The 12,820-nt window shown below is 35.2% G+C and overlaps 1 protein-coding gene across 12 annotated transcripts in view; it reads left to right on the top strand.

The window, feature by feature from the left end:
* Positions 1 to 12,820, top strand: part of LOC132914583 (cAMP-specific 3',5'-cyclic phosphodiesterase-like) — a 395,884-nt gene that overhangs the window by 271,881 nt on the left and 111,183 nt on the right. Inside the window, exon 1 of one of the 12 annotated variants that reach the window (XM_060973793.1) lies at positions 354 to 707. The exons of the other annotated variants lie outside the window; for them this stretch is intronic. Coding sequence (XP_060829776.1) covers positions 481 to 707 — 227 coding nt within the window. The 5' untranslated portion in view covers positions 354 to 480. Of the gene's footprint in view, positions 1 to 353; positions 708 to 12,820 lie in introns of those variants that run through there. 12 annotated transcript variants of the gene reach the window in all.

A 12,820-nucleotide genomic window follows, 5' to 3' on the forward strand; every position in this document is an offset into this window, starting at 1 on the left:
GGATCCTCCACGATATTTCTCAATTTCTATCCTCTGCTAATGAAAATTCCATTTCCAAAGCTTCCATATTCGACGAACCAAAGTTAAAGCAAACAATTCATCCAACGATCCACTTTAACCATAAACAATTCCAATTTTTCGCGACAGAGAACTTGCATCGATCTTGCTCGAACCTCTTCCGAGACTGAATTTCAATTACGAAGAACCCAAAAGCAACTACCCAGCCTGGATCGTAGTAATGGATCGTTAACGATCGATCAATACGTCGACGAACTTGGAAAACTTGTTAGCATAAAATTACCAAACTTACAAGATAAATAAGTAATAAGATAATAAAGCCGCGTGGAATTGCTGAGAAAAACAGTGCAGGTGATGGTGAAGATAATGAAATTGAAAAGTGATCGTGAAAGGTGAAACGGAGACGGTGAACGATCGATGTGTTTGATAGACGAGCTTGAACGGGGGCAATGATCGAACACGATGATCGTCTTCTTTTTCTTCGTGTGGATGATGATCAGGTCGCGGGAACGGGAGCACCCGAAGGAAGACTCGCGAAGAGATTCGACGGTGAAGGATAACCGCGAATGTGACGATTCGAGACGTGATTCGAAAGAACCGGCGATTATTGGCCTCACATCGTATATTGACAAGCGTAGATATCGTCTTCGACGACATTCGCGTCGATACTACGTCGATCGTAAGAAGAGGTGAGTGGATTTGACGGATGCCGTTGATGATCGCGCAGATGCTGGTGAAAAATGACAAAGCGATCAAATATTGATTGAATATTGGAGACATTCGAATAGATGGATCTGGTATTCTGAAAGATTAGAATGTTAGGATTTAGATAGTGGAAAAATATTTTGGATATTAATAAGAGAGGAGCCAATTTGAGCCAATCTGAGCCAATTAAATAGTAAAATATTGGAAATATTGGAATAAGTGAATCTAATATTGATACTGCATTATATTACTAATACTAATATCATTAATATAAAAGGATTGGAATATTGGAATATAGATAATGAAAAATATTTTAGATGTTGATAAAAAGAAGACGAACTGGTCGAATATTGGTAAGTAAGATATTTAAAATATCAGAAATTATTTGAAAATATACAAAGTCTGACAAAAGTATATTCAAAGTTAAAAAAGCGTATCTACAGCCTCTGCTTAAATCAGGTCAATGCTACCAGGTAGCAGAGAAGCAGTTTATCTATATTTATATTAAGTAAGAGAACCGTATAAAGAAACCAGGGATATAACAGTTTGTACAATTTCAGACGACAAAGGTGAAGTCGATACTTATTTGTAAATTGCTAAAAACCACCTTTGACCAGATGCATCTATTTGAATCGACGCGGCAGAATATCTTACGCGTGTTAATAATTCCACATTTTGCAATTATAGAATACGTATCACACAGAATAATAATTTTATTAACAGAGGTCTGCCACTTGATTCTTTAGATCTCATTGTCTAAAGAAAAAGCCTACACATTAACGTGGGATTAAAGTGTAGATACAGGAGGAATTAATTAATGAAAATTAAAATATCCATATTTCTTCCTCTTGTCTCGTGCAAAGCAACAGCTCTCGTCTAGGTTCTAATGGACTCGCATCGTGCGGTAGGTAAGCGCCACCGAGCTTGTGCATCGATTACATTAGCATTAGCATTAGCATTAAGGCCAGTAAGTGGATCGGATTTAATATACTTCGTTGGATATAATCTTAAAGGGTTACTAGGTAGGCCCCGGCTTATGTCCAGTGGACTGCTCGCGTGAACTTGTGCAAGGATCATCAGGATTATTGCCTCTAGCAGAAATACTACTTTTTGATTTTCCTAGTGACATGCGATTAAGTGTTCGCTGATTGGTTCACTGTCTTCTTCTCTTCTTTTTCTGTGATTTCTTCTTCTTTTCTTTGTGATTACACAACTTTTGATTATACAAAGTTTTGCTTGTGCAATCTCTGATTGCACGAGACTGTGATTATACAATTGCTGATTGTACAAATTTTTTTTCTATTACCGAGCACAATGCGTTCAATTATTTCCGATACAACGACAAATACGTAAAATAAACGAGATACGTGAAATATTCTCTTGGCTGTAACTTATGGCTGGACTACTCGATATCGGAATTATTGAATTATTGGAATATTGGAGTAAACTATACTCGAAATTCTTATAGTCATCTATAACCGAACGGTAGTAGCGAACTGGCAAAAATTGTATCGTTGGAAGAAACGAGAAGTTAAAGATCCATTTGATCGATCAATCACCGCGAAACAATAATAAGAGAAGTGAAAATAAGGATTTGAAGAAAGAGGCAGCAGTTGACGCTATATTGGAACGTAGTGGCCTTGAGGAAGACTTCTCACGTGAATTCTTCCTCCGTTTTACGTTCTGTTCGACGAGTTTTTCCACGGGTTTCGCCAGTGCAGGAACGAGTTCTTGACACAAATCTGGCGACCCTGAAGAGCGTGTAGGTGATAAACACCCTTAACAACCGCACGGCACGCCAACCCCTCTCGTGATCGATAACGAGCTTTCACCCCGACCTTTTCAACTTCTCGCGATTTCTGATCGGTTTTTAACACATAACTGGCAAGCTGGACTTTGCGGAGTTTTAAGAATTTTCAATTTTTTTAATACTTTGGAAAGTACGCAACGCGATGTTCTGTAGGGCTCACAAATACAAAAAAAAAAAAAAAAAAAAAAAAAAAAAACGACAGAACAGAAGAACAAATTAATATAAAATTATGGAATTTCAAACTGAGGACGGAATTTTGTAAAGGCTGTGGGAAAAGAAGAGAATACGAAGGTTTATGGAATGTAGATGAGAATAGAGTAGATTTATTTATTACTTTGTAATTATTGCTGCGATTGGTAGATTGAGATAAAATCGCCAAACGAAGAATTAGAATTGGAGAAAAAAAGTATAAAAATTTGCGATACTCGGACCAACATATTATATATTTGTTTAGTATTTTGCAATTACTCGAACTATTTGATGTCGATTATTTTAAACATTATTTCGTCGGCAATTATTTTGAATATTATTTTGATGACAACCAGTTTGAACATTAGTTTAGTGACAATCATTTTGGATATTATTCTCGTGACAATTATTCTGAACATTATTTTAACGACAACGAGTTTGAATAATAGTTTGAATGTTATTTAGAACGATACTTTGATATTCCAAAGTTACAGTGTTTCTTCGAATTTAAGACACGAAGAGGGAGAAATGCAAGTCGCTGGTGGGAAGATAGATTCAAAATTGATGGATGGGTAATTTTACGGAGGGAAAGGGCCCACAGCCTAGATTCAAGCTGAATGGTCGTAGGTGTGGCACGTCCACTGTCAATATAATTTTCCATTAAGCGAGCTGAATGGAAAGCTCGATTATGCCTGTAAAATTAGGTCGGCAATGACTATAGGGAGGATTTATTGCGATCTATGTGGTCCTGTATCTCGTGTAAAATTAAACAAACGACATCTCAGGCAATATGAACGAAGAGAATTAATATTACCGTGCCAAGAATAGGATTATTAAAATATTTCACCTAAATATATATACCTACATATATGTAATAATTATAGTATCTAATATTTTTGTTACAGTTGTACCTACTAATTTAAAATATATGAAAACTCAGATGTATGTCTGGTTATTCGTGCTTTTTCATTAATTATTCTGATAATTTATTATGAATTATTTTACTTTAATTTATCGTAACTTGTATTTGTATTGTACACGATAAAAGCCATTAAAAATTGACTAAGTGGTTCAAGGCGAGAATAAGATCGACAATACTGATTTTATCTCGATGTGGAGGCGAGAAGTTTGATATTTTTCTTTAGATCTAGCTTCTATCATGGCGATATTATCGCACTTCCGCGTCGAGATTATGGTTCAAAAGAGTGTAGGTACCTCGTTACGAGACTCTGTTGTAAATAGAACATTCAATCCGACGAATTATCAGGATTGTAAAATGTAGATCTGTTTTAGTGTGAGGCAAATAGGAGATAGGAACAATTACGACGTTCTTATTGCCACTGAAAATTCACTAGGATTTAATCACAGTTATCAAGCTGTTAAGTTGATAACTTATCCTAGAGGAATTAGAGCGCGTTCACTTTTTAATTCCATGCAGTTATTTCTGGTTAATCCATGTTTACAAATATTACGCGAAAGAATCAAGTGATTAATAATGCACGTAATGAGATATATTACTAATAAATATAACAAAAGCAAACTTAAGAAGTCCACGAGGATTATTTCTATACAGTGTGATCGAAATTTGTGATTAGAATAATTGAAAATGCATGGAAAAATGTAAGGACGTACATAATTGTTGTCGTAACAAGGACGAAATATTCTTTCCTACAGAATTCACGAATTATAATTATAACATAACAAAGTGGAATAATGTAATAATTATTTTATTAGTGGAACAGAGTGTTGAAACGTTGGCTGTTACCGTATCACGAATTTTAATAAATATGCTAGTCTCGTATACTCGTAACAAGGTCTCTAAATTATTCACCAGCGTAGCTTTCAATTAAACATCACCTCCAGCAATTCCTTCTACTTACAGAACGTATCGCTAGACGATACATGTTTACAGACCCTCGTAAAATTTTACTACTGAGATGTTTGAAGCCTTAAAATCATAACAGGATATTGCATGGAAGTATAAAATCTCCAAACAGTATGGTTGCCAGCCTGCGATCTATAGCACATGTATATAAATAAAGTTACTAAGCCAGCTGAAAACTCTATTTAGAGGAACGTGTTCAACTTTACCAGGCAAAATCTGTACACGAGACACAATAGACGATGAGTCGGCACCATGTTCCAACTACATAAACCCTATAACACAAAGTTTCAACCTGGCAAACCTTGTAAAATCCCGACTGATTCGATACATGTATTGTAGGTTTACAAAGCAAGTATAGCTGTGATAAACACAAAAGTTGGGATTTACGATCGCCATAACGTCTCGTTATTTTTGGTAGTTATGCGTGTCCGCTTGTAACCGCTGTCGCTATCGATTTTTCGTCGACGGTAGCGCTGGAAACGTCACAGCTTTCACGATTTTCTCCACCTGCACTTTTTCTTCATTCTTTTTTTACTACGGTTTCTTTAGATTAAACGACCTGCAAAATTTTATGTTCTTTCTTGCTGGAAATAACCTCTATTCCCTCGCCTTTCGAACGTATGATTACAAATGGGGTGTTTTAAGTGCGATATCTTGGCTTCATTTCTTCCGATACTGAAAATTGGAATTTTTTTTTTATGTAAATTTGCTGTTGTAATAAAATTAACGAGGTGAGCGATAGAAGCTTGAGCTGAAATTTTAAATACGATTTTAACTCAAGAGTGATCTTTGTCTCTCTTTGGCGGAGTTGCGTATGGGAAAATTTTTGGTGTTTGAGGAATTTTTTAGTTTCCCAGACGAAAGAAGAATTTCCGTTCGGTAGAATGTCAGCTTTTCTAATACAGCATCGGATATCGAGAAACTCGGACTTTTGAAAGTTTTTCCCTCGTATGGGTAGAATGGTATTGAAAAGAAAGAAACTTTTTGGCGTTTTGGGACGAAATAAGAATTTTTATTAGGTATAAAGTCAACTTTTCTAACATAGCATTGGATGTGAAACTTGAAATTTTCAGCGGGCAATCTTTCAAGTTTGTCGAATTAATTTTGAAAGTCCAAGAACGTAGCAAACTGAGGCGAAAACGATCAATTTTTTAAATTTACCGGTGTTTAACTGTATTACAAAAATAATTTACCAATATTGAACCTATTGTATTCCTTCTATAGCTAAAATTATTTTCCAATATTTAAAAATATTCTCCATCTTTTATCCATTTTATAAAAAAAAAGATCCTAAAACTAAGCGATCCGTTAAACCGCTAAAAAATTCTACTTCCGCGTGGAAATTTCAATAAAAAAGGAATTAAAAGTTACAGGTAAAAAGAACCGAAAGATATTGAATCATATTAAAAGATTCGGATACTTCCGCACTAAAAATTATTCATCCCCGTTAAAGATTATTATTCCACGAGAAATACAGAAAAATAATAAATTTTTCTCTCTGCGGACATTAATAAACTTTTCGAGATGATCTACTGCTACACGTATATACTATAAGAAGGAAAAGCAAGGTGTAAAGTTTCATAGTAACAGGAAGTTCGTGTTTCCTGGAGCTTAAAAAACGATTTTTTTCCTCGGTCGGACAACAGCCACGAGACGGTTCTCATAATTCTTGCGTTATTAACTAATAAAAGGTCTGCGACAGCACGACACACGAGGTTGTGTAATGAATTTCATAATTCCGGCACAAGGATTTTCCATGGCGCGCAATTAGACGAGCGTGACATGTTCATTTCCCTCGCCATTGGCTCCTTGCCTCTTCTTTCCAAGATTTCTTCGAATCGTAACTGTCGTCTATGCGTCTGGTTTCAATGAGCCTCGAAAGTATAGACTGCATCATTGTTCTCTAGTGACGTCAATTGGAACGTGAAACGTTTTCTTGTAATATTACTCGAAACCTTAAGACAAGCTTAGATGTGTCGAAAAATGAAGAGATGTACAATTTTTGAGAAAACAAACATTTTTAGGCACTTTTTTACTTTGCCTTATTAGCATTTTATCGCGTAGAACATAGTGGTAACTTTATGTTTTGTTATATGGAATTTCGGTTTAGTAACGAGGGTAATTTTGGGCAAATATAAATTTTAATTTTTCGTTTAGCATATGGGTTATGGTTACAAGCTACAGTTTGAGATCATAGCCATAGGTTGGTTATATTCTGCTACATAGAATTCTGGTTTAGTAATTACAGTAATTTTAGATCCAGGTTATAGTAATATTATTACACTCTGTTGTATAAAATTTACACTTTGATTTTGCGTACAACGTAACCAACAGAAATAGCTTGTTCTTATATTAAAGATTGTATTTGTCTAAAACTTGAGGAAATTTAACGGTTGAAAGTTGCATATGAAAATTGAGGAAAGGAGAAACTTCTATATCACTTTTTTAAATAAAACAAACCAACGTTTCTCAAAGAAAGAGCAACAAAACGAGATTTGCTTGAACTCATGGCACATAAAAAAAAAAAAATCTAATTGGACAGAAAACTAATGAAAACTAGTTTCATAAAGGGAAATAAGAATCGTTAGCCGAGAAGATGTAGAACTCTGATCCTACTTTTCGCGAACAATGATAAATGTAGCAGACCATGGACCGTTGTGAGATCTCTATTCAAGGGAATTGCCACCAATCTTCATTGATGCATTTAAGTTTATGGCTCGTGCCAATTCGTGTCAACTGGTCTGACAACGCGTGGGACGTAAATTACACCTTGTCACTTCTTACAGGAAATTCTTTCCACGTCGATGCCACGAATCTTTTTGCTACGAATTTTCGTTGCTCGAGGAAAGCTTCGCTTTTTGGTTTATCAGAGATAGCTTCGCGATCGTTCGAACAAACATGCTTCTCGATAGTGTAACAATAAAGCTGATTTATTGCCTGGATTCTTCTCTTTCATGGTGTCGCTTCTATCCACTTTTTTCTATTACGAATTGTTTCGCGAACGAGTAATTCATCTCTGCGATTGGTACATCGTGGAAAACTCGTGACATGCTTCTTCCCAAAAATTTCTCTCTTCCCTCTGGGAATATTATTCCCTATAAATTTGAAATTTGTATTATTTTCAGGAATTTCGATTGTCAGCTTTGACTGACGATTTGTTTGCAAATTTTGTATACTTCGTATCTCCAGGTTTAAACATTTATTTCTGTGTAATATAATTTAGACAATTCTTTATTAATATGTCAAAAGGAAATTTTAAATCGTATGCTTGTCGTTTTATTAATTTCATTGATTTATGTACTGTGACAATGGGATTTAATTAACTTTCGCGTCGCCTGTATTTTTAGCTCAGCTTCTTTATAATTTATTTAGAATTTGTGTTGCTATTTTGGAAAATTATGTATCGTACGTTCAATATCAGCAAATTTTAAATCATATCTTTGTTGTATAGATATTATACCTATCTTTACTCATCGAAAGCTATACTTTGCAAATTTTCCACAACCTCCATATCTTCTTCAAGCGTCTGATAATTTCTGCACGTAATAATCTAAGAAATTCTTATTTCCGCAAATTTTCCACACTCGGAGTATTAATTCTGGGAAAAAATGTCTTGCAGTTCTCTGCTTCAGAATCCTCGGAGGAGCTTAAAAGTAAGCGTTTCGTGCGTTCGCAAATCCCTGCCCCCCTTCTCCTTAAACTTTCTCCCATTCCTTTGTTTTCCCCATAAACTTCCTGTATTCTCGACAGGATTCTCGATCCACTTATTTCGAAACGATCCCAGTCATTAGTCCTGCTTTTATTCCGCTTCTCGCTTCGAAAGTACAAACTTGGAAGTTGCTTCATTTGTAGGACGCTGTGAAACGACCAAACGAATGGTCGCCCATAAGAAACTCGCCCCATAAGAGTATCTCGCCGGTGTCTCTTCGCGAGACAACCGAGCCTCTGTTGTTGTGTTTTACGTCCGGTTCTCGGGTTTACAGCAAATGAAACGCGAAAAAGTTGCTCGTTAAGCCGGGCTCGTTCTAAGAATATCCGTTTGAATTAAATGGACGCGCGACGTTGCGAACAATTTTAATTTTATGTGCAAGTAGGACCGTCGTATAAAAATTTCTAATTCTTCTTCTCTAATTGTGACGCTCTATCAAAAGTATAGAAAATTGCTTTTCGACGTTTAAATTATTATCCTGACGTTCGTGTAGGTTGTAATTAATTTATTACCGTGGAATATTCGTTCCCAGATCCGTCACAGAGTTGCTTTTATCGAAGAATTTGCCTGCATTCTCACGAGCAGCCAATTTATCAATACGATGAATTTGCCATCGTATCTTTCTGTGTTTATTTTAAACACTGCAGGTCTTGTGGATTAAATTTGAAAATCGTGCCTTGTTTCCCGAATTTCCTAAGCGTGATACGTTTTTCTCGAGAGAATGTTCAATTTGCTTCATCCGTGGCGAAATTGAAAATAAACGCACAACATATCGGAAGATAAAATCGTAAAAGTATCAACAGAAATAAAAATCATCAAACACTGTCACATTCCACGATACAATGCGCTGTTCGTCGAACTACGTAGCTTGGGGCATGCAAGTTGGAGAAGCAAACGAAGTAGGAAAATAAAATAATAATGCTAATAGGATCGATCGTGTGATTCGATGGCAAACAATTTGTTTTTAGGATCAATATTTAAAACGTGACTCTATTAACAGTATCAACATAAGACATAGGAGGAAAACGTGGTAAAACGGACTCGGCTAAAAACAAGATAAATAACGGAGACACATGATTGTATATGAAAAAGTAGGGAATTAAATTTGCTATGGAAATGAAATTTGCTAGCAAGTGAAACATGTAAAAGCGTCGCATCGAAGTTAATGTAAACGAACGATGGACAAGCAAACTGGATAGCGAGCAAATAAAGCGATTTAAATTCGTCGCGTGAAAAAATGTGTATCATTTGCATTTAAACAACTCGCTTATCTATTGTTTATCGTCACGATAGTGTTTAAATCTAATCGACAAACTAGATTCTTATCGCTGCTACATGCATGATTAGATAGTTCACAATCTACTTTTAATCTCAATCCTATTGGCCAATATTTATATAACAAATAGTAAAAATTAAATAATACAGAGCCGGCCATTTTCCACTCACAAAGATATAAATAAAATTTCTGGCTTCTGATATAGACATGTTGAATTTTGTCAAACGTAGGAATTTTTTTAAGAACTATTAGCCATCGATAAGATGAAACAAATGAGTTCAAAAATTTGTACAGAGCAAAAGAAATTGTACGATCTCTTTCATAACGAAAAAATAGAATTATCGATTATTTATATTAATATCATCGTTTTAATTAATATTTCGTCTCTCTTGATCGTTTTTTAGAACGTAAAAATTCGCTAAAAGTTACCAATTTCCAACAAAATCCAATAAGCCGAAACCCAATTATAAAGTTATTATAAAACCCAATAATTCCGCATTAACAGAAAAAGTGCGTGAATCGCAATGCACGTTTTCTGATTGAATAAATAAAGTGACCGTTCAATCCAATTCGTTAACCCACACAATGCATGTTTTAATTAAAAATTGTATCGTTTCTTCGTGTTGCTTTAAAATCGTTTTAATAAACACGATAATTCGTTTGAACGCATAGATCATCAACGAAATCTAATAAAAAGATAATTCGAATTTTTGATAACAATAAAGTCGTATAGAATATGAGAATATTGCAATGGATGGTGCTTTTGCGTTTGCACCGGTACACTGTGGAAGAAATTTTGTCCCAGTTGTGACTCATTGTTGGAAAATATGTCAGCGTCTGAAAAATGAAAAAATGAATAATAATAGTTCGACGTGGAGAAAAATACGAAAATGGAGTCCTTCGAACACTTTGAATTATACGATATGATATTATTGATAACTGTATCATATTGACATGATATAATACATTGGTCCTTAGCAGTCGAGTGCAACGATGATCATCGATGAGCCACGTCATTAAAAATTCTTTGGACAGATCAAAATAAGATAAATCGCATGGACTAAAAAATTGTCTACGATTTACTTGTTTAGATAACAGTGAACGCCTCATAAATGGCGATATAATATTTTAGTTAAAAGTTAAATTCTACTGTGTATTTAAAAAAAAAGAATACTCATATTATTAGCATCAAATATTCGAACGTTGGACTGAAAAGTTTTCTGTAACGCGAATGACTTAGATAACATTGTCAGAAAAATGTGCGCAAATGCACAAAGCGATATATTTTTTCAAAGGTCGGAAGTCATATTGTGTATATTCAAAAGAATAATGATTATTTAGTAGCAAATATCTAAATTTTAAATTAAAGGATTTTTTCATAATGTGAATGACTTAGATAAGATAATATTGTCGTAAGGTTGTAAAATAGAAGTGAGCAAATGTATTATGTCGCACAAGTTAAATGTTATGATGTAGTATGTTTGAAAAAAATTATGATTATTAATATCAGACATTGGAATTTTCTCTAACGTCAATCATTTAAATAACATTGTCGTAATATTGTTAGAAAAAAGTGTGCAGGTATAACGTAATATTTTACGAACGTTAAATACCACGATGTTAGTATATTGAAAATAAATATTGAATATTCCGATATTAGACTAAAATTTTTCTACAGTATCAATGACTAAGATAACATTATCAGAACATTATCGAAAAGAAGAACGCAATTTTATAAAAATAAAATATTACAGTATAGCGTGCTTCGATCTATTGCGGCAGCCAGGGAAAAATCTATAAAATTCGCCTGGCAATCAAGCTGATAATATTATAAAACGACTGGTAGCATGGGCTACCTACCTAAAACCTACCTTCTGCTCCCCGCTTATCAGCAGTCTACGACAAAAAAGAAAAATATGGCAATACGTACGATATTTGCCGGAGCGTAGTCGCATCACGCAGGTACACGCTGACTGGATCAGCGTATAAGCAACAGCTCGAGGCATGGCTGGCGTCAGTTCACAGTCGGCACGCGACCAAAGAGGATCGTTGCTGACGATTATGCGCGAGTGATGTGTCCTTGGTGCAGGACACGCGCCAGGACGACAGAAATTGCCTGTTTGTGATCTGAAATTGAATAGTCGTGTCAGTTAACTCGAGATACGCCTAACAGTCAGATCGGAAGGCTGCTGTGTGTTTGAAAGAGATATAGAAAATTCGTGAAAGTTAAGATTGTTTGAACGTGTGTCGAATTCCGGCATAATTTCGGCTTTCCAAATATTCCCACGGTTCTTGTGATTTGATAATAAAGTTTCAGTGCGTTTGAAGTGGCTTGGTGACGGTTTGGAGGAGTTTGTAATCTCAGATACGATAATCGTGTGAGTTAACGCGAGATACGCGAGCAGTCCGTCAGACAGCTGTGTGCTTCAAACGCACGTACAATATTCGCGACAGTTAAAATTCTTTCAGCCTGTGTCAAACTCTCCTATCTTTCCGCTTTTTAGATTCTCGCAGTTCCTGACGTTTCATCGTGTCTCTGGTTTTCATGGAGTTTCAGTGCGTTTGAAGTGGTCGCAGAAGATTTGACGAAGAAAAAACCGGCGAAGATTCGCAAAAGATTGGCGAATAAGGGGATTAGAGTTCCTTTTAACGGTTTGAGGTATCGTGGACTTTAGATTCAAGGTTTTCAAACGCCCTTCCGAATTTTAGTTCGTAGCTCTTGGTTATGGTTGAGTTAAAGCTCGAAGGAGTTTATGGTACTTGAAGGAAGGTTTTGAGGTTCTTGTTTGATAAAGTATGACTCGAAGTACCACAATTCATAAAAATATAACGTTTCATAGAAGCTGGAAAATTGGAACTTTTATACTTTCTTATTCTGTATTCTGATATTGTTTAACGAGCATAATTGGATATTTTACTCCAGCCAGTACTCGGATACGCTGACTTAAAATCGATCTTGAAAGTGGAAACTGCAATTTGAACATCCCAATGGGTCCAATTTGAAATGTTATCCCAATTTCGTAGAAAACTCTCAATCATCAATCTCGAATAAAATACCTTTGCTTAAAATGAAAATTTAACCACATTTTCAATAAATCTTTCCTATCAAGTATTTTAGAAAATATTTTCCAAGATTTGTAGGTTTGTCAGAATTAATAACGACTGATTGGAAAGTTTGCTCCGGTTTTCGATGATTGGCAGTCTCTTGAATCGACAACTACGATTTAA

This window comes from Bombus pascuorum, chromosome 15, assembly GCF_905332965.1.
Source record: "Bombus pascuorum chromosome 15, iyBomPasc1.1, whole genome shotgun sequence".
Taxonomy (NCBI): domain Eukaryota; kingdom Metazoa; phylum Arthropoda; class Insecta; order Hymenoptera; family Apidae; genus Bombus; species Bombus pascuorum.